General features: G+C 47.8%; 1 protein-coding gene across 11 annotated transcripts in view; it reads right to left on the bottom strand.

The window, feature by feature from the left end:
* Positions 1-23,346, bottom strand: part of LOC137413498 (neurexin-1-like) — a 1,626,023-nt gene that overhangs the window by 232,611 nt on the left and 1,370,066 nt on the right. For all 11 annotated transcript variants that reach the window (XM_078779254.1, XM_078779246.1, XM_078779249.1 and 8 more), the window contains one exon: positions 19,435-19,606. In XM_078779254.1, coding sequence (XP_078635380.1) covers positions 19,435-19,606 — 172 coding nt within the window. The remainder of the gene's footprint in view (positions 1-19,434; positions 19,607-23,346) is intronic.

Raw genomic sequence — 23,346 nt, 5'->3', positions numbered from 1 at the left:
TTATTTTTCAAGATATTCATCTCACAAGGTTCAGACATACATGGCGGCGGCCATCTTGGATTTTGACGTGGCGACCCAATTTTCAATCGCGTTCTTCCTTATGCCTAGGTACACCCACACACCAGATTAGAAGTTGGTACTTCGCTTATTTATCAAGATATTCATCTCACAAGGTTCAGACATACATGGCATCAGACATACATGGCGGCGGCCATCTTGGATTTTGACGTGGGTTGCACCCACACACCAAATTCGAATGCGGTCCTTCGCTTATGCATGCACGCACACACACACGCACGCCCGCACGCACGCACGCCCGCACGCAAACACGCAAGCCCGCACGCACACACGCACGCACGGACGGACGGATGGACGGACGGACGGAGGGGAAAACCATAGTCCCCCTTTCGCTCCCCTGTGCGACGGGGGACAATGAAATGGTTGCGAACAACGTCACCAAAATTGCAATTTACATTGTCTTCAGAAAGTATTCACACCCCTTGACGTTTTCACATTTTGTTATTTTACAGCCTGAATTTAAAATGGATTTCATTGAGATTTTTACGGTGTAGCCTGTACGGCAATGCCATCTGGAACAACGTTTGTCTGTCCGTCCAGTGTCTGCATGTATGTACCTCACAAACATCCACCAATCAGAGCTGAGGTTCTGGTCACATGACAAGGGGACAGTGTTTAGTAACTATTACAGTTGCATATTTTACTAAAAGGAAATATAATAACCTTCTGTGGAATGTTTTGGAGTCCCAGCAGGTATTGTAAACGGGGTAAGGAGATTTCAGAAATACAATTATGATTTTTAAATGTGATTGACAGACCTAGCTCCCAAATCTGGAAGTGAACAGATGACGACGGTACGCTCGTTTGAAAATATCTCAATACAATCATGGTTTAACATTATATATTTTGATATATTAATATTATAGTATTGATTTGTGATTGGAATGATGCTGTTTGGAATGAAAATATAGAGATATTGATTTTAAAGAAGAATGAGGAAATGACGTAAGGGTTTCCATCCGTGACATTCGCGGATTCCCTATTTGCAGTTTCACCATTGACTGGATACAGCAACATTCAGACTGGGTACGTTTTTTGTCCAAGTCCTTCATGCAGGAGTGTCAAGAGCCAGCCCGGGCCCCGAGGTAAACAACCTCGGGGCCCCACCCATCCCCACCATTTCACTCTTTTATAACTTTTTAAGGAACTTTCTTTTATGAAAAACAAAAAACTTAAAAAAAACAAATGGTCACTTTTATTTAGCCGTTTGATCGAAAATAAAGAAGACAGCGGGACATTCAGATTGGGTACGTTTTACCATTTGTAAAATGTAATCACCCGTTCTCCTGCCAATGTTTGTCTGTGGAGATTGCATGGCTGTGTGCTTGATTATACAGTCACGTGAAAAAGTAAGTACACCCCATGTAAAGTTTTGACTTTTTCAACAAATTTCAACATACAGCTATTTGATCTTCATTTCAACAATATTGATAGATAAAGGCGATATAATATAACAAATATCATGAAACATTTACATTTTGTAGTCCATTGTATAATTTAAATAAACATAAATGCAAATTTCGTATGTGGAAAAAGTAAGTACACCCCTACATTTATCACTACTTCAAATACCTAAAATTAGAATCAGGTGCACCAGCTCAGGTGCAAATGATTAGAACATCGTTAGAGACGATCTTGGAGGAACCTGTCTTATTTAAACCTCAGACATTTAGTTTGGTTTGCTCTTTGTTGTTGAAGTGTGCAGCGTCACCATGCCTAGATCAAAAGAGCTCTCTGAGGCCTTCAGAAAGAAGGTTATAGATGCCTACGAGTCTGGGAGAGGATTGAAAAAGATCTCCAAACAATTTGAAATCAATCATTCGACTGTCCGGAAGATAATCTACAATTGGGGAAGATTCCAAACAACTGCCAACTTGTTCAAGCCAGGCCGCCCCAGCAAGTTCAGCCTGAGAGCAGACCGCAAGATGCTGAAAGAAGTCTCTAATAACCCCAGAATGTTATCACGGGACCTACAGGTAGCTCTTGCCACTGTTGATGTCAAAGTGCACGAATCTACCATTAGAAAGAGGCTGCACAAATTTGATCTACATGGGAGGTGTGCCAGGAGGAAACCTTTGCTGTCCAGAAAGAACATCAGGGCAAGACTAAAGTTTGCCAATGAACACCTCGGCAAAGACCAGCACTTCTGGAACAATGTGCTCTGGACAGATGAGTCAAAGGTAGAGCTATTTGGCCACAGTACCAGAAGACATGTTTGGCGAAAACCAAAGACAGCATTTGACCACAAGAACCTGATACCAACTGTAAAGCATGGTGGTGGAAATATTATGGTTTGGGGCAGCTTTGCTGCATCAGGGCCTGGGCAGCTCACCATCACAGAATCCACTATGAATTCTTCATTGTACCAGAGGATGCTTGAGGATAATGTGAGGCCATCTGTCGGAAAGTTGAAGCTCAACCGAGGGTGGACCTTGCAACATGACAATGACCCTAAACATACCAGTAAATCCACCAAGGAATGGTTGAAAAGAAAGAAATGGAGGGTTCTGGAATGGCCAAGTCAAAGCCCGGATCTTAATCCTATCGAGATGTTGTGGGGGATTTGAAACGAGCTGTGCATGCAAGAAACCCCTCAAACATCGCACAGCTGAAAGAATTCTGCATGGAGGAGTGGGCAAAAATTTCTCCCGGTCGATGTCAGAGACTGGTAGACAGTTATAAGAAACGCCTACTTGAGGTTGTTTCTGCCAAAGGGGGCAATACCACCTATTAGAGCCAAGGGTGTACTTACTTTTTCCACATGCGAAATTTGCATTTATGTTTATTTAAATTATACAATGGACTACAAAATGTAAATGTTTCATGATATTTGTTATATTATATCACCTTTATCTGTCAATATTGTTGAAATGAAGATGAAATAGCTGTATGTTGAAATATGTTGAAAAAGTCAAAACTTTACATGGGGTGTACTTACTTTTTCACGTGACTGTATATACCTGTCAGCAATGGGTGTGGCTGAAACAACCGGATCCACTAATTAGAAGGGGTGTCCGCATACTTTTGGCCATGTAGTGTATATGTTGTGGTCAAGTTTCATCAAAATGGTGTGCATAGTTTAAGAGAAGAAATCAAATACCTATTTCTTGTGGGGGGGGGGGGGGAAGGGAGGGGGTTAAACCTGGGCCCACTTTGACCCCCCCATGCAACCCCTTCGGCCCCGATTTTCTTAATGCCGTGAACAGACTTTGGTACATAATGGGTGATGAAGGTTGTGATCAAGTTTCATCGAAATCATGTGTGTAGTTTCAGAGAAGAAAGCAAATACCTATTTTGGGGGTTAAAACCTGGACCCACTTTGAACCCCCACCCCCTTCCCATAAACCCCCTTAAGACAACGATTTTTAAAAATGCTGTGAACCAACTTGAGTTACAACATACAAAATATAATTTGTGCCAAGTTTGGTCACAATCCCATTTGCAGTTTTGGATAATGTGAAACCATCGCTGCATCTTTCTTTGAATAATTGTTTCTCCTAGAAAAGACAAATTTATATCGAACACACACACACACACACACACACACACACACACACACACACACACACACACACACACACACACACACACACACACACACACACACACACTATTCAAAGAGAGATTGGTTCACATTATCAATTCTTGTTTAATGACTGAGGTGTGCTCTGAATCAGAAATGAAAGGTGGTATCAAGTGCCAGGACCAAATGATGACACAAAGAAAACTTGGAAACTGTAAGAAATTAACATTACACTGCAACAAATGGAGTGACAAGGAACAAGCTGGTGGAGAAACTGAAAGATAGCAGGTAATATCACAACAAACGAGTGACAGTAGCAGGGTTCAGTGAACATCCTTGAAAGAGACCTTGGCATGAACATATTACACAGAAACCCCTGAAAATGTGCCAAAGCTTCAACCTGAAAGCATCGCAACTTGGCCCTTGAAACATCATCCTCAAAAGAAAAGAACAAGGATGCGGAGGAAAATGGGAGGGCCTGAGTCTGCCTTTTCACATCCGCATGCCATGAGATTACGAGCGACTAAAACAAACTGAATCATGAGTTGAACACAAAATTAGCAAAAGATACGTTTCCACCATTTTGGATCAAGTCACACATGTACGTGATATTTAAGAAGAAAAAAAAATCCAAAGGTTTTCAAATTCAAGAACTTCAAACAAACAGGAAAGCAAAGACAAATGTACAAGGGTGCAAGCACACGTGTATGTACACACACACACACACGCACACACACACACACACACACACACACACGCACACACACACACACACACAAATTTTCACCTACATATGGGTGGATGGCCACATGGCAATTTGCAGGGGTGTGGAGTGGGTCACACACAGTGCATTAGGGTGGTCCAAAAATGCAAAAAAAGCACTTATTTATCTGGATTTTGATGCTCTATTGGATTGTTGTTAGAAATGGTCTAAATCATTCATCCAAAAAATATTTTGCATCTGAGTCATCTATAAACTCATACACACTCAACATATAAATTTGTCATTTTGGTCAATTTTAATGACTTACAAAGACTTTAGAAATATTTTTTCCCTAAATAATGTCATTGATGGTACATACCCCTGTGAAGTCCTCATGGTCGAAACATGAGTCAGACATGTATGAACATGTTTCAAACATGTTTCAAGCATTGTCAAACATGTTTCGACCATGATGATTTCACACTTAGGCCATGGGCTACCTAGACCCCTGGTGCACCCCCCCCCCCCCCCCACCAACCTACCACCCAAGGTTTTTTTTAAGCCTTGGGGTGTCCTGAACACGAAATTGAATGTTAACAGTGAAAATATAGGGACGAACTTTCCTGCGTCAAACACCATGGTGACTATCCGTTAACACCTGTTAACACCATGCAGTCATACTTGTGTACAAGTGAGCTCGTATCCCTTGTAATGTGCAAGATATTGCATGTGAAGTGAAATGATAAAAGCAGGTGGGCAATTCCACGGTTACTCACATTACATATACATATATACATGCGTTAATGTAATGTATTGTAATGTGAGTAACCATGGAATTGCCCAGGTGTTGATTTAAACGAATCATGGTCAATTGCTTTACACTTTCCCAGAGTGTTTCAGGAATATGGAGGTGTATGCACATAATATATCTTCAAACCTCTGCCTTTTGGTTCTGTTGTAAATTGTTCTACCATTGAACCACACGGGCTTCTTCATTTGCAAACATAGCGTTAGAGTAATGATTTAGGTGTTTATGAAGATGTAATTATTAATTAGCTATTACAGAATGAATGTTAATTAAGTGTTTTGTAACCCCAGATGGAAACAATTGGATTGGGTGTCGAGGAAGCTCATTATCGCCCTGGCCCATTTGTCTGTGTCTTTTCCTTATGTAATTCACATTCTTAATCCTTCCACATTATACATTGATGAATACTACTACTACTAATAATAATAATAGTAAAAAAATAAATAAACTAGAACTGCCACTTTATAACTGCTGGCAGGGATACTTTATAGTGATGACCGGTTTCCTCCGCCTTCCCACTTTCACATTATTATTATTATTACACACGCACACACACACACACACACACACACATGGGAGTGGGTCACACACACACAGGGTGGGTGGGTGAGGGGGGGGGGAAGGGGTGGGGAGTGGGTCACACACACACACACACACACACACACAAACACACACACAGGGGAGTGGGTCACACACACACACACACACACACACACACACACACACGGGAGTGGGTCACACACACACAGGGTGGGCGGGGGGGGGGGGGAAGGGGTGGGGAGTGGGTCACACACACACACAAACACACACACAGGGGAGTGGGTCACACACACACACACATGGGGGTGGGGGGGGGGGGTGGGAGTGGGTCACACACACACACACACATGTGGGGGGGGGGGGGGAGTGGGTCACACACACACACACACACACACGAGGTAGGGGGGAGTGGGTCACACACACCCACACACACAGATACACGGGGGAGTGGGTCACACACACACACGGGGGGGGGGGGGGGGGAGTGGGTCACACACACACACAAACGGGGGGGGGGTGGGTCACACACACACACGGGGGGGGGGGAGTGGGTCACACACACACAGACATGCGGGGGAGTGGGTCACACACACGGGGGAGGGGGGGAGTGGGTCACACACACACACACACACATACACACGGGGGGGGGGGGGGGAGTGGGTCACACACACACAGACATGCGGGGGAGTGGGTCACACACACGGGGGAGGGGGGGAGTGGGTCACACACACACACACACACACGGGGGGGGGGGGGGAGGGGGTCACACACACACACACACAAAACCATCGCCTGCTTTGCAGGGGATGGCCTAGTCAAACCACTCTGGGACAACGTTCAATGCCGCCTGGTGACCAGAGTCATTAGAACGCAATCCACCACCAAATGTCCACTTACTCTGAAGAGGAATGACCAAACATTATACCTGATATCTAGCAGCAATTTCACAAAGCGTACGGGACAGAATTAAACCTGTGGTTGTTGGCAAAGCAGATCCAAACCTTCTTAAAATTTAAGAAACATTTGTGATACAATAACACTGAATAGTTAATTTACTGTTCAAATACTTCTGGTAATAAAATGCATTTGGTAATTAAAATTCATGATATTTACAACAGCAACCACGGAGATTGCTCATCAATCGCCACCGAAGTTGCCACAGCAACAAATGAGTGCAAAGGAAAGATAGGCATTCGGGTGCGTGACCTGTTATGAGACATCAACGTTCACTTTACACAAGACTTTTTGTACGGTTCTGCGAGTAATGAGCTCGACCAGACAATGATTTATCGGAATGACTTTGACTTGTGAGTTGTGAGTAATCAGACTGAAGCTCCTGTCACTGAATGTCCGGGCACACACGGTACAAACTGTGCTTTTTGCGAAAGGCCATGTTTCGAAAGCTGCTGTAAAATCTGGTGTGTAATCACCTCCCGCAGTCGTAAGAGGTCTTTTCTCATTATGTGTACTAGGACGAGGCCTGGAACGTAGACAAAAGTTATACATCCCAAAGGAAAGCACGACACGGAGCAAAGAAGACTAAATCACAAAACAAGGCCTGGCACCAGGCAAAGAAGGCTAATTACATAACAAGGCTTGGAACAAAGCCAAAAAATGGGCAATCTCCAGGACAAGGCCTGGCACAAAGCAAAAACGACGGAATTAAATAACAACACAATCAGGAGGGGATCTGATGGAGATGTTGAAGACAAAATATGCGCACAAGAGTTTTTCAGCAGAATCGACAATGACAGGATCAGGGGCCACAGACTGAGAATAAAGAGAAGCGGAGATGGTCCTTAGGTATGGTGTGGGCCTTTCATTCTGAAAGTAGTGAATGCATGAATGGTCTGCCTGGTAAGGTAGTGGCTGTGGAAATGGTAGATAGGCGTAAACTGGGATTAGATAGATTACTGTAAGTATTGAATTATAGAGGGGCATGTGGATAACGGCACGAGTGGAAGATACCTTTAGGTGTGGTTGGGTGATTGTATACTTATGTTGTGACTGTGATGTCCATGGGGCGGTCTGATCATACGTTGAATGAACTCACTGTCAATGCTTGCTCATTCTTCACCCTACAACCATCAGCTTCATAAATTACCCCACATTTAATAAAAAATACAAGCAATAAAAACAATTTTTAAAATGCAAAAGGATGTAGGGATGTTACTCGCAAAATTATGTAAACAAGGAAGGGATGGTCACATTGAATGAGCAAGTGAAACCATCCCTACATCTTGAAGCGCGGTGCTACGCGCGCTACTTGCTTGCCAAGGAGTAAGCGGACAACGCGGTAAGTCAAAAGAGTCTTCATTGAAAGAGCCCTACTGTAGCACTGGAGTGCTCCGGGCTGCGCGCCCGGTGTATATCCCGAGGCCACGCCTACCCCTCGGGCGTGGCCGCCGCCCACTTGGTGCGCGGAATGATGCCATCACGCCAGTGAGCTTTCGTGTCCGCCACACGCGCCCCCCCAGAATTCCCGCGCACCTGGAGGGCCAGTTTGCGGGGCAAACGGATGACCCGGCCGAAGCGCCCTCTGGCGACTGGCGGCGTCCGGGGTGCAGGGATGGCAGCTGGGATGCCTCCGGCTGCACCCGGAATGGGTGCAGGACAGGGGGGCGGCGTGCTGGCGGGGCTGGGCGGTGCTAGGGGTCCGCCCGCAGGGGGGCGGCCCCGATGCGGGCGCTGAGCCACCGGCGGTGGGTGGTCCATGTCGAGGTGGGCCGGCTTGAGGCGATCCACTGAGACGCGGTCGGGAGTACCGCCGATGTCCAAGGTGAAATGTTTCACCCCGGTCTCCAGCACATGGAAAGGCCCGTCGTACGGGGGCCGCAGTGGTGTCCGGTGGGCGTCGTGCCGGACGAAGACGTACTCCGCGGTGCGAAGCTCTGGGGCGACGTGCGTAGGTGGGTGCCCGTGGTGCGCCGTCGGCACCGGGGCGAACGTCCGGGCGGTCTCCTGCAGCGCGGAGCGCTCCTGCGCCGCGGACCATGGTGCCGTGGGGTCGGGGAGGAACTCGCCCGGCACCCGCAGCGGTTGTCCGAAGACCAACTCCGCCGTGGATGCGTGCAGGTCGTCCTTGGGCGCCGTCCGGAGGACCAGCAGGACCCAGGGGAGCCTGTCGACCCAGCCGCCGTCGCTGAGGGTGGCTCGGAGCGCGGCCTTCAACGAGCGATGGAACCGCTCGCACAGGCCGTTGGCCTGGGGGTGGTAGACCGTGGTTCGGTGCAGCTGGACCCCGAGCCCCCGCACGACCGCCCCCCAGAGCTTCGAGGTGAACTGGGGGCCGCGGTCGGATGAGATGTCCGAGGGGGCGGAGAACCGGGCGACCCAGGTGGCGATGAACGCCTGCGCGACGTCCGCCGCCGTCATCGCCGCCAAAGGCACGGCCTCCGGCCACCGGGTGGTGCGGTCCACCATTGTGAGGACATGGGTGAAACCCCGCAAGGGGGGCAGAGGTCCCACCAGGTCCATGTGAACGTGGTCGAAACTACGTTCCGGCACCGTAAACGGGGCCAATGGGGCCTGGGTGTGTCGGTGCACCTTCGCGCGCTGGCACGCGAGGCACGTCCTGGTCCAGCCGCGGATGGCCTTCCGGAGGCCATGCCAGACAAACTTGTCGGCGACCAACCTCTGGGAGGCCTTCGTGCCCGGGTGGGACAGGCCGTGGATGGCATCAAAAATCCGGCGCTGCCAGCCCGCGGGCACGATGGGGCGAGGCCGCCCGAGGGAGACGTCGCACAAGAGGGCCGCACCGTCGAACGGCACCTCCGTGACGCGGAGGCCCGTGACGGCGGTCCGCAAGGCCTGGACGCTGGGGTCAGCGGCCTGGTCCGCCGCCATCCAGGCATAGTTGATGCCGAGGTGGACTGCGTGGGCGACGGACCGGGAAAGGCAATCCGCCACCGGGTTGTCCTTCCCCGCGACGTGCCGGATGTCCGTCGTATATTCGGACACGGCCGAGAGGTGACGCTGCTGCCGGGCCGACCACGGCTCGGTGACCTTGCCCATCGCGAAGACCAGTGGCTTGTGGTCGACGAAGGCCGTGAACGCACGGCCCTCGAGCAGATGGCGGAAGTGCCTGACCGCCAGGTGAAGCCCGAGCAACTCGCGGTCGAAGGTACTATAACGGCGTTCGGGCGGGCAAAGCTGCCGGCTGAAGAAAGCCAGCGGTTGCCAGGCACCACGCACCCATTGCTCGTGCACCGCATCCACCGCGTAGTCCGAGGCGTCGGTGGTGAGGGCGATCGGTGCATCGGGCGCCGGGTGCGCGAGCATGGTGGCGTTAGCCACGGCGAGCTTCGCGCCCGCGAACGCCGCTTCCATCTGCTCGGTCCAGGTAACGTCACCTTTGCCCGGCTTCCCTCGGAGGGCCTCGTGCAGGGGGCGCAGGAGCTGGGTGATGCGGGGCAGGAACCGATGGTAAAAGTTTACCATGCCCAGGAACTCCTGGAGCCCCTTGATCGTGCGGGGGCGCGGAAACCCCTTCACCGCCTCCACCTTGGCCGGTAGGGGGACGGCCCCGTGCCTGGTGACGCAGTGCCCCAAAAAGTCGATGTCGGCCATGCCGAACCGGCACTTGGTGGGGTTCACGATGAGGTCATGCTGGCCCAGGCGTTCGAAGAGCGTGCGGAGATGGTGGAGGTGCTCTTCGCGGGAAGCGCTGGTGATGAGGATGTCGCCCAGGTAGACGTACATGAAATCCAAGTCGCGCAAGATGCTGTCCATTAGTCGCTGGAACGCCTGAGCCGCATTTTTCAACCCGAAGGGCATCCGAAGAAATTCGAAAAGTCCGAATGGCATGATGACGGCCGTCTTCGGGATGTCCTCCGGCCTGACGGGGCCCTGATGGTAGCCGCGTATGAGGTCCACCTTCGAAAAGAAGGACATGCCCGCCAACCGGGTGGAGAAGTCCTGAATGTGGGGGACGGGGTAGCGGTCGGGGGTGGTGGCGTCGTTGAGGCGCCGGTAGTCCCCACACGGTCGCCATCCCCCTGCCGGGCTTTGGCACGATGTGGAGCGGCGACGCCCAAGCACTCTCAGAGCGCCGCACGATGCCGAGCCGCTCCAGCGAAGCAAACTCCGCTTTAGCTACCGCGAGCTTCGTCGGCTCGAGGCGGCGTGCCCGTGCGTAGACCGGTGGCCCGGCGGTGGGGATGTGATGTTCCACCCCGTGCTTGACGGCCCCCGCCGAGAAGGTGGGCCGCGTGAGGGCCGGGAAGCTGGCGATGAGGCGGGCGAACTCGTCCGCCGCCGGAAGCGTACAGATCGACCTCGCCGGCACCGAACCGTTCAGCAAGCCACTCGGCGAGCCGCTCGGTGAGCCGCTCGGGGAGCTGCTCGACGAGCTGGGCAGCACGCAAGTGAGCGAGCTGAACGTTTCAGCCTGGATTAGGCGTCTGTGCTTGATGTCGACCAACAGCCTGTCAGCACACAGGAAGTCCACGCCGAGCAATGCCATGGGCACGTCGGCAGTGACGAACGACCACCGGAAAACTTGCCCTCCGAACCGCAGGGAGAGGCAACGTTTTCCGTATGTGCGTATGGACGTACCGTTGGCGGCAAGCAGCGTGGGGCCCCGGCCCGCGGTGTGCTTGTCCGACGTACCGGCAGGGACGACGCTCATCTGCGCTCCTGTGTCGCACAGGTAATGGCACCCGGACAAGGTGTCCTTGATGAACAGTAGGCTGTTTGACCGGCCGGCGCTCAGGGACGCTACCGAGCGCCGGCCCGGGAGTTTCCCGACTTGCCGAATGAGCAGGGCGGGCGACACTGCCGAGCCTCGTGGCCGAACTGGGCGTGGAAAAAAACACCAGGTTGGCGGCGGAGGCGGCGGGGGCCGCAGAGGCCGCGGTTTTCGCCACGGCGGCGGTGGTGGGCGGGGCGTGGCGGCGACCGCGAGGTGTGCATCAGCATCAGCCATGAGGTGTTCATCAGCCTCGGGATGCGCGACGGCCACGCCAAAACTCGCCTGTGTGTCCAAAGCCGCGAAGAACTTGTCGGCCTCGGCAGCGAGAGCTCGGGGTTCCGTTATCGCGGAACCGGCCAACGTGAGGCGTACTCGTGCCGGCAGCTGGCGTCGAAATAGCGCTCGGAATAGAAAATCTGGGGTTTCGCCGCCCAGCCGCGACAGCATATGGTCCATTCGGACCGACGGCTGTGTGTCACCGAGCTTGGGGAGGTCCAGGAGGCGGTCGGCCCGTGCGTCCACCGTGAGGCCGAACGTGGCGAGGAGGAGACGCTTGATCGCCTCGTACCTGCCGTCGGCCGGTGGGTTCCTCAGGACAGACACGACGTGGGCGGCCGTGCCGGGCCCGAGGGAGGCGACCACGTGGCAGTACATGGTCTCGTCCACCGTGATGCCTCGAAGTCGGAACTGGGCTTCTGCCTGCAGGAATCATACTTCAGCCTGAGCCTCCCAGAACTCGGGAGTTTGATCGTAACCACGTTGGTTGCCATTGCGATGGCGTATTCGGTTGGTCAGCGACGGCTGATCCAACATCGGGGTCACCAATGAAGCGCGGTGCTATGCGCGCTACTTGCTTGCCAAGGAAGAAGCGGACAACGCGGTAAGTCAAAAGAGTCTTTATTGAAAGAGCCCTACTGAAGCACTGGAGTGCTCCGGGCTGCGCGCCCGGTGTATATCCCAAGGTCACGCCTACCCCTAGGGCGTGGCCGCCGCCCACTTGGTGCGCGGAATGATGCCATCACGCCAGTGAGCTTTCGTGTCCGCCACACCTACATCTTTCTTTGAATGATGGTTTATCTAGAAAAGATACAGGTGTGTGTGTGTGTGTGTGTGTGTGTGTGTGTGTGTGTATGTGTGCGTGTGTGTGTGTGTGTGTGTGTGTGTATGTGCCTGTGTGTGTGTGTGTGTGTGTGTGTGTGTGTGTGTGTGTGTGTGTGTGTGTATGTGCATATGTATATGTGCGTGTGCATGTGATTGGTTGTTTTTTTCCACACGCGAGTTTCAGAAGGTGGAACAGAGCCCTCGAAGGTCTCAAAGCATCCACCCTTGTGTGTATGTGTGTGTATATGTATGATTGCGTGCACGTATAATGTTGTTGTTGTTTTTGCCAGCCATCTCGACACATGGGTGGGTTTTAGGAGATGGAACGGAGATTTACCAGGTCTCAAAGTACCGTGTCCACCTTCTTTGTGTGTGTGTGTGTGTGTGTGTGTGTGTGTGTGTGTGTGTGTGTGTGTGTGTGTGTGTGGTTCATATGACTGTCTTTTCTAGAGGTACATTAATTATTCAAAGAAAGATGCAGCGATGATTTCACATGATCATTTATTGTGATCATCCCTACCTTGTTTACATACTTTTTGCATTAAAAAAAATGTTTTTATTACTTGATTCTTAACTTTTTTTTTTTACTTTTTTTTTTACAAATACACACATAGATTCTAGTACTGATTATTCTAGTATTCTAGTACCCTAGTCCTAGTACTGATTTACAAATGTTGTTGTACAAACTTTATAGACGTACTTACATTGTAATGGTACTGTACATACTTTATAGACGATTTAACATTCGAAATAGTACATACTTTATAGAAATATGTGTGGGTTATTGCTGTCACCGACTTCCTGATAATATTCCACCATTAACCACACCCACATAGGTCTGATTGGCCCTGGGGCAAATGTGTCTAGTGGTCCCGCCCACGTCCAGCTGATTGACAGTCGTAGTTCCTCCCGCCCCTCTCTTCCCTTCCTATTCCGTTACAAAGAAATGCAGTTTTGAGTACCAGTACTTTCGGGGAATCCCTTTAAGCTATTAAAATTACGATAGCAAAGGATTGCCATTGAGAGAGGCAGCTCGGAAATTACGCCATCTGGAAATGAATGAATGAATGAATGATCGTTTTAAGGCCATTTTCCCCGCTCAAGCGGGGGTTGGCCTTGCGGGCCCCATGACAATCATGGTCCCCTGTTTGAGGCAATGTTTTTATGGCCGGATGCCCTTCCTGACGCCAACCCTTGATCGCCTCTTAGGATGCGCAGGGATACGGTGTACCTATTCTAAATCGGGGTACACACCGTGATCATTCATCCCAGCAAGCTGGTACTCGATTTGCCGACCTCGGAAGGATGACAGGCTGAGTCAACCCCCCTGGCGTTAATTCAGCGATCGACCAGGATTCCGAACCCAGGATCCTAGGTATCCCAAGCCGGCACCCGAACCGCTAAGCCAACACCAGGCTTCAGGAGATGATGATTATTATGATTATGATGAATGAGAACTCTCTGGTTTTGAGCAATCTAGGGGTTTTTTTTGGTTTTTTTTGCTTTTGCCATGGTCTGGAGGACTGAAAAGTGATCTCTGCTTAGACGGTCACCTGAACAGACCAGGTAGGCTCTCATATGTAGCATTCAAGTGATTGTTTTTGGAGAAGATGCTCCAACTTTAGTTTTGTATGGAGCGGTGGGACCAACATTTTATTCCGCACCGTCCCAACATGAAGAGTACCAGTGCACTCTCTGATAGCAATAAAAACATGTAAATAAAAAAAAAATACCTGCAATTAAATAAGTCAATGAAGTATAAATTGAATGAATGTAGTGTTGATAAGCCTGGTGTTGGCTTAGCGGCTAGGGTGCCGGCTTGGGATCCTAGGATCCTGGGTTCGTAATCCCGGTAGATCCCTGAATTAATGCCAGGGGGGTTGACTCAGCCTGTCATCCTTCCGAGGTCGGCAAATGGAGTCCCAGCTCACTGGTAATTCCCTGTGTGTAGCAAGAGGCGAAGAACAGGGTTGTTGGTTGGAAGGGCATCTGGCTGTAAAACATTGCTTCAAAAAGGGGACCACGATGCCCATAATCAAAAAGGGGACCACGATGCCCATAAAAAGGCCAACCCCCGCTCTGCGGGGAAAAATGGCCTCTAAAGGCGGTAGTGTTGAAAAAGTGCAGGCATGATTAGAAAAATGGCAACCTGCTATTGCAACATTTCTTGTGTCTCCTAATTGTGTAAGGCCTGAAACAAAGTAATAAATGCTGAAGCCAAACCCAAGTCTTGTTACAAAGGGGAAAGAAGGCTAAATCCCACAAAAATCCCACAACAAGGCCTGGCACAGAGAAAATAAGGCATAATCCCAGAACAAGGCCTGGCATCAAGCAAAAAGCAAAAAAGGACGGATCCCAAACCGAGGCCTGGAAAAGAACAAAAAAAAGATCGAATGGCCTGGAACAAGCCCTAGCACAAAGGAAACTACAGCAGTGGCTAAAAATATTGGCACTTTTGCACTTTTTTCAAATAATGCACCATTTCTTCCAGAAAATTTTTGAAATAAAAAAATAATTTTGGCATCCACAAATGTATGTCTTTTGTTTGCAGTGGAAGAAAACACAAAAAGCTGAAAAATTATCAAATCTTAGCTCATTCAACACAGAAATCCTAAAATGACCCGGATAATATTATTGGCGCCTTTTGGAAGTTGTGAGAAATAATTTGATTTCAAGCAGGTGATTCTCCTTTACTTTGGAATTGAACTCACCTGTGGTGAGTTGCAGGTGCCTGCAATATAAAAATCACTCATTCAACCAGTTTGAATGGAGAAAAGGAGTCATTTGTGCTGTTTTGTGTCACTGTGTGGATTGCAATGAGCATGGAGAAAAGAAAGAAAACCAGAGAATTGTCTGAGGATGTCAAACACAAGATTGTAGCCAAGCATGGACAATCTCAAGGCTACAAGTCCAACTCCAGATAATTTGATGTTCCTGTATCCAACGTACATAATGTTATCAGGAAGTTTAAGGCCCATGGCACTGTAACCAACCTCCGTGGATGTGGCCGCAAGAGAAAACTTGATCGAAGATGATTTCTTTATTTATTTTAATTTTTTTGTATACAGGATCGAGGCTCGTGAAAGAGCCAACATTAATCACACAAAAAGTCAAACCGACACATAAAACATATAATAAGGGCAGCGGTAGACAAGATGGGGAGAGAGGGGGAAGGACACAAACACAACATTTGAGAGCAGAGACATCGAGAGATCTGTGGGAGGGAGAGGGCTTGGGGGGAGGTGGGAGAGGGCTTGGGGGGCGGTGGGAGAGGTATAAAACATATGGACACTGCAAGGACTTCCAGGAAAGAAGTTGGAATTTCAAAAAAAGTGGATCTGGGGTGAATTTGCGGGGTAGAAAAGATTGCAGCGAAGGATTGTTCGAATGGTGGAGAAAGCACCTCGATCAACTGCCAAACAGATTCAAGCCTTCAAAGAAAAGAACACCTTCCCTACAGTCAAACATGGAGGACGTTCAGTGATGTTTTGGGGTTGCTGTGCTGCCTCTGGCATTGGATGCCTTGAATGTGTGCATGGCATCATGAAATCAGGAGATTACCAAGGGATTTTGGAGCACAATGTTCAACCCAGTGTCAGAAAGCTGGGTCTCCTTTGAGGGTCATGGGTCTTGTAGCAGGACAATGACCCCAAACACACTTCAAAAAGTACCCAGGAATGGTTCAAGACAAAACGCTGGATTGTTCTGAAGTGACCAGCAGTGACTCCAGATCTAAATCCCATTGAACACCTGTGGGGAGATCTGAAAACAGCAGTTGGGAGAAGGCACCCTTCAAATCTGGGAGAACTGGAGCGGTTTGCACAAGGAGAGTGGGCCAAACTGCCAGTAGAGAGGTGTAGGAAGCTCATTCATGGCTATAGGAAGCGCTTTACTGCAGTTATTTTGTCCATTGGCCGTGCTACCAAATATTAAGTCTGGAGTGTCAACAATTTTGTCAAAGCCATTTATTTTTATTTTATGATTTGAAATGATATATTAAGTTCTGAATCAAAAACAAAGGTTCTGTAATATTAACAGTGAAATAAAAAATTGTGGAGACAAAATACTTTCATCAATTTCAACTTATTTTTCGAGAAAATGTTGAGTTATTTGGAAAACGTGCAAGGGTGCCAATATTTTTGGCGACGACTGTAAAACAGCAATCAGCGGAGCGCATACGTTCACCAGGCTGAACAGTTTACATCTTGTATCTCACTGATAGGCCGGATCTGCATCTGAACTTGAACATCTGAACTTCTCCCAACCGCTTTGCACAAAAAAGGTGCAAAAACAGATCCCAGCAACTACAGACCAATCAGCCTTCTCCCAATTATCAGCAAAGTCATCATTGCTTCAGATATGAAATCTTTCCTCTTCTCCAATGGCTTGATCTCTGATCATCAATTTGGTTTCAGACCTGGACACTCTACTCTGGACATGCTGCTTCTGCTTTCTCAACAATGGATGGAGGTCCTCAATGCCAAACAGAAATTAGAGCTGTCTCCCTTGACATATCACGTGCCTTCGATACGGTCTGGCACCCCGCTCTGCTCACCAAACTCTCCTCTTTTGTTATCCATGGAAATCTCCACGCATGGCTGGTGGACTTCCTCTCTCGTCGTAGTCAACGTGTGGCCCTGAATGGGTTTCTCTCATCTCCTCTTCCTGTTCAGGCTGGAGTTCCCCAAGGCAGTGTTCTGGGCCCTGTGCTTTTTTCTGGTCTTCATCAATGATCTCTCTGACTCTCTTGAAAATCCTCTATCTCTTTGCTGATGACTCTACTCTCTGTCGCTCCATTCTTCATCACTCAGGTCGGCAGTCTGCAGCCTCCTCACTCTCTGCAGACCTGGACAAAATCAAAGACTGGGCAAACAAGTGGAACATGTCTTTCAATCCTGACAAATCTCACACTCTTACGATGTCTCTCCGAAAAGACCGACTGGACAACCCTCCCATCCACTTTCTGAATAATCCTCTCCAAGAAGTTCTGTCACTCAAGCTTTTGGGTCTCACTATCTGCCATGATCTTTCCTGGGAAAACCACATTTCAAATCTGACCTCCAAAGCCAGTCGCCGACTGGGCATCCTCCGTCGTGCGAAGTCCTTCCTTGGCACACCTGAGCTCCTCACCACATACAAGGCTTTCATCCGCAGCTCAATGGAGTACTGCTCACCCCTCTGGGCTGGTGCTCCTGCCTCACACCTAGCTCGTCTTCACGCTGTTGAAACCAAAGCATTCAGAATCATTGGAATCTCCCGCGATGAAGCTAACTCCAAGGGCCTCTCACTCACTCACCGCAGGCAGGTTGGTGGTCTTTCCGTCTTCTACCGACTCCTCTCTGGCCTTGCCCCCCCCCCACCCCAGCTCTCTCTGGGCTCTGTCCCGAAAATATTCCTACAGGTCGCACAAGATCTGCCTGCAACCCTCTTATGGTTAAACTGCCAAAATCAAGACTCTCTGCTCACCTTCACTCCTTCATTCCTCTTTTCTCCCGCCTCTGGAACAAACTCCCTCACTCTCTTCAATCCCACTCCACCCTCCAGGTCTTTAAAACAGCTGTTCACCACCATCTCTTATCCTCCCCCATCCAAAACCTTGATCTTTTCTACCCCCGCTAATTTCACCCCAATTCCACTTTTTTGAAATACCAACTTCTGTCCTGGAAGTCCTTGGTGTCCTTGTGTTTTATACTTCTCCCTCCACCCCCCCCCCCCCCTTCCCACGCTTCCACCCCCCAAGCCCTCTCCCTTCCACACATCTCCCTGCTCTCAAATGTTGTGTTTGTGTGCTTCCCCTTCTCTCCCCATCTTGTCTTCCGCTCCCTCTTTTTGTATATTTTGTTTGTCTGGTTGATTTGTTTGTGAAGTAAATGTTAGCTCTTTCACGAGCCTCGATTCAGTATTCAAAAAAAAACCCAAAATGGAATCAATTCGTCCCTGTAACACACACAACCTGTCCACCAGGTTTTGTCTGAACAAGTCCATAAGTTTTTGAGATATCGTGCTATGTATCACTTTTAGTCCTGTAACTCAATGGTGAAGCATCACTTTAAAAATTCTCATATTCGAATCCGGATCCACATCTTCATCAAAATCTGATAATTTCATTCTTGTGACACACCCAAACTGTCCACCAAATTTTGTGCGAATCCATCCATAACCTTTTGAGATACCCTGCTCACAGAGAGACAAACAAAGACAGATAAGGGTGAAAACATCACCGACAAAAAGGGGTAAATACATAACCTACATCCACTTCCGGTGGCGGATGTAAAAATGGTGCATACAAACCAAGGCCTGCCAGAAAGCCTCAAAGAAAAATCCGAAAACAAGAACTGCACAACAACAAAATCCCAACATATGAGAACAAGTCAAAACAACAACAACATGCATTTTAAAGGCCATTTTCCCTGCTAGACCGGGGGTTAGCCTTGCGGTCCCCATGACAATCTTCTCCATTTTGCCCTATTTTCTGCATCTCTCCTTGTTAACCCCCTTGCCCGCATTTCTTCTTCCACCATCTTTAGCCAGGTCTTTCTCGGTCTTCCCCATCCTCTACTTCCTTCTACATTCATTTCCATCACTCTTCTCAACCAGTCAGTTTCATCCTTCCTCAACACATGACCAAACCATCTCAACCTGTTCCTCTTCCCAGCATCAATCACAGGCTCCATTCCCATCATCTTTTGAACATCATCATGAGAACAAGTCAAAGAGAAAACCAAATGACATGCAACCTCGATCAATACCAGGTAGAAAAAGCCATAACAATTAAAAACAAGTCATGTAAACAGGTTGAGAGAAGAGAATATGAAGGCGAAGAAGAGTGTATGGAAATGATCGATGAAGCGAGGAGGGGGAAACAGGTAGACCATGTAGATTAAACAAGATCATAGAGACAGGAACGGAAGTGTGGACATGAACTGGTGAGAGGAAAGGAAAGATTGAGGTTTGAAATAGACAGAAGCCTCGGGTTTTCCAAACCCTACCTGGTGGATACCGCTCACGGATGGGTAGGTCGTCGATCTGCAACGTGGCATTGCCACCATTGCGGTTGAAGCGCACCAGATGGTACTTGCCATCATTGACAGGTAGGCTGTCCTCTTTAACAGAAATGTCTTCTGTACCCACGTTGAACACCACAACCACCTTTCCTTGTTCCTGCAGGAAATGCCAGTGCTTAGAAGGCATCAAGAAAGCAGGAAATACACCGATCAATCAGCACGTGAGTTGTAAAATAAAGAAGCAGAGAAACAAAATCAGGGCTCAATAATTGTGGTGAAGGTAATTCGTTGCACAACCACACAAGAACAATTCAAATCATTTTTGAAAATTGAATTACTGTTGGTGTAGACTCGGTGCACGTGTGCATTTTTTCCACCCACACCCAAGATCGTCTATATTCCCTGGTAGATACATCAGTGGTTGGGAATAAGTTAGTAGTCAAGTTGTTGAATACATAAACAGATAATAAGCAATGAAGGAGGAATAGTGACAGAGATGGAAACTTTATCATCTGAAAAATACGCGCTACCCCCGAAGTAGGGTTGTGGTGCTTCATTCTTCGCAGCCTAGGAAACGGTGCATTTTCAAACAAGAATGAAGCAAAAGTAGGCCTACACAAGTCAGCATTGACTGCACATCTCAACTCCTTCAATTCCTCAATTTTCCCATCTATGGAACAACCTTCCAGAGACCATTCTTCTCTCCCAGGTATGTGCACAAACGTACCTCATGTCATCCCTCGTTAATCCCTCCTAACGCACTCTCTTCCTTCCCTGTTCGTTCATTCCCTTGCTACTTGTGCCAAATTGTTGCCCACGCTACCTCACGATGAATCCAATCTTGCTCTTCCATGAGCCTCGCTCTTGCAGAGGAAAAATAGGAAGAGAAGAATGGAAAGGTGAGTTGTACAAACTAAAAACAAAGGCAGTGGAAGTTCAGCAAGCCACCAAAAATGTCTGCATCTAACATTCCCTCTTAGCCATCTAACATTCCCTCTAACATTTACATTCCCATTACCTGGTGCCATCTAACATTCCCTCTAACATTTACATTCCCATTACCTGGTGCCATATAACATTCCCTCTAACATTTACATTCCCATTACCTGGTGCTTTCTAACATTCCCTCTAACATTTACATTCCCATTACCTGGTGCCATATAACATTCCCTCTAACATTTACATTCCCATTACCTGGTGCTTTCTAACATTCCCTCTAACATTTACATTCCCATTACCTGGTGCTTTCTAACATTCCCTCTAACATTTACATTCCCATTACCTGGTGCCATATAACATTCCCTCTAACATTTACATTCCCATTAGCTGGTGCTTTCTAACATTCCCTCTAACATTTACATTCCCATTACCTGGTGCCATCTAACATTCCCTCTAACATTTACATTCCCATTACCTGGTGCCATCTAACATTCCCTCTAACATTTACATTCCCATTAGCTGGTGCTTTCTAACATTCCCTCTAACATTTACATTCCCATTACCTGGTGCCATATAACATTCCCTCTAACATTTACATTCCCATTAGCTGGTGCTTTCTAACATTCCCTCTAACATTTACATTCCCATTACCTGGTGCCATCTAACATTCCCTCTAACATTTACATTCCCATTATCTGGTGCCATCTAACATTCCCTCTAACATTTACATTCCCATTAGCTGGTGCTTTCTAACATTCCCTCTAACATTTACATTCCCATTACCTGGTGCCATATAACATTCCCTCTAACATTTACATTCCCATTACCTGGTGCTTTCTAACATTCCCTCTAACATTTACATTCCCATTACCTGGTGCCATATAACATTCCCTCTAACATTTACATTCCCATTACCTGGTGCTTTATAACATTCCCTCTAACATTTACATTCCCATTACCTGGTGCTTTCTAACATTCCCTCTTAGCCATCTAACATTCCCTCTAACATTTACATTCCCATTACCTGGTGCTTTCTAACCTTCCCTCTAACATTTACATTCCCATTACCTGGTGCCATATAACATTCCCTCTAACATTTACATTCCCATTACCTGGTGCCATATAACATTCCCTCTAACATTTACATTCCCATTACCTGGTGCCATATAACATTCCCTCTAACATTTACATTCCCATTACCTGGTGCCATATAACATTCCCTCTAACATTTACATTCCCATTACCTGGTGCCATATAACATTCCCTCTTAGCCATCTAACATTCCCTCTAACATTTACATTCCCATTACCTGGTGCTTTCTAACCTTCCCTCTAACATTTACATTCCCATTACCTGGTGCCATCTAACATTCCCTCTAACATTTACATTCCCATTACCTGGTGCCATATAACATTCCCTCTTAGCCATCTAACATTCCCTCTAACATTTACATTCCCATTACCTGGTGCTTTCTAACCATCCCTCTAACATTTACATTCCCATTACCTGGTGCTTTCTAACATTTACATTCCCATTACCTGGTGCTTTCTAACATTCCCTCTTTGCTAAACCAATGTTTTTGTGAAAGTTTTCCTTTTTTTGTTCATTGACAGTCCTCTATTTGATTACAAAAGAGTAGGCCGACATAGTTATTTGATAACATGGTAATGCAATGATGCTATTAGAACAACGTGCTGTACCTGGGAGTATGTAAAACAATAAGGGTCCATAATCTCTTTCTGGACTTGATCAACTACCTTAATCAATGGTATACCTTGCAGACTCACAATTCTAAAGCACATGGCATCGCTTCAAATCGATTTGTGCGTAATGGAACCCTTTGCTGCGAGATTCATCTGAGGATAATGTGCACGACTGGAAGCACTCATAACCAGTTGGTGTGAAAAATGAAAGCACCAGGTGAAAAAGTTTCAATTCCATTGCAATCGCCCACATTCGTGCACCTGGAATGGCATGAATCCACCCACAGACAGGAAGCTTCGATGTAATTTGAAACCTTCTCCCATAAGCTCTGGCTCAGTGCTGGATACCCGTCACTTGTCAAGAACCAAGGTTGGAATATAATTTGGCCAACACGAATAATTATTATGTCACGGTATGATCAACGCCGGGAATTTTGGAATCGAGCTGCGGCAAGGTCCGCCATCTTTGTTTTATTTATATTGAGCCGCACCAGCTGACTTTGAAACAATGACACATTCCCACTAAAAAAACGACCGAATGTCTAACAGCCTAACTTGTAAAATATTATAAACCACAAACACACATGATTAGCTTTTTTAATAGTCGCTAATGCTGTCTATAACAATAAACAAAGAAATTTGGAGGTATCCCAACATCCGTGAGGTAAGTTTTACGAACAGAACTGAGGGAAGATCTACTGTGATCTATATACCCCACAAGTTTGGGTTAATAAGATGCTGTCAAAAAACCGAGGCAAATTCCTTACTTCTGCGGTTGTTAGTACCATACACCGCTTCATTCCATTAACTTTGAATTCACGACATTGGGATTAAGGTGTCATGGTAATAGCCGGCGAAGCCGGTGTTGTGAATAAACGCGTACGTATTATGTTGAAAACCAGATTATGCTGGATCCCTTGGCTTGAGAATTCCGAAGCTGTGACGCACCAAATCGCTCAATGGAGGCCGCCATCTTGCGGATGCGGAAGTATGCATAACAAATTGAAAAAGGTTCAATAGGAGTTTGTTTCACCCGTCTTTGTTTGATTCACAATCTTATGCACCTCTAATTTGTAATTAAAATACTTTAAGCCCGCACGGGCCTGGTTATCTTCAACGAAAATCGTCACCAATAACCGGAACCAATGAGATTCGAGCATTTGAAAAAATATTTCTAAAACCAAATCACTCCATGGAGGCCGCCATCGTCCGGATGCGGAAGTTTGCATAAAAAAATTGAGAAAAAGTCCAATAG

The sequence above is a fragment of the Myxine glutinosa genome, chromosome 5 (assembly GCF_964187855.1).
Source record: "Myxine glutinosa chromosome 5, kmMyxGlut1.1, whole genome shotgun sequence".
In the NCBI taxonomy this organism is placed as follows: Eukaryota; Metazoa; Chordata; class Myxini; order Myxiniformes; family Myxinidae; genus Myxine; species Myxine glutinosa.
This window is presented reverse-complemented; position numbering and strand designations above follow the sequence as displayed.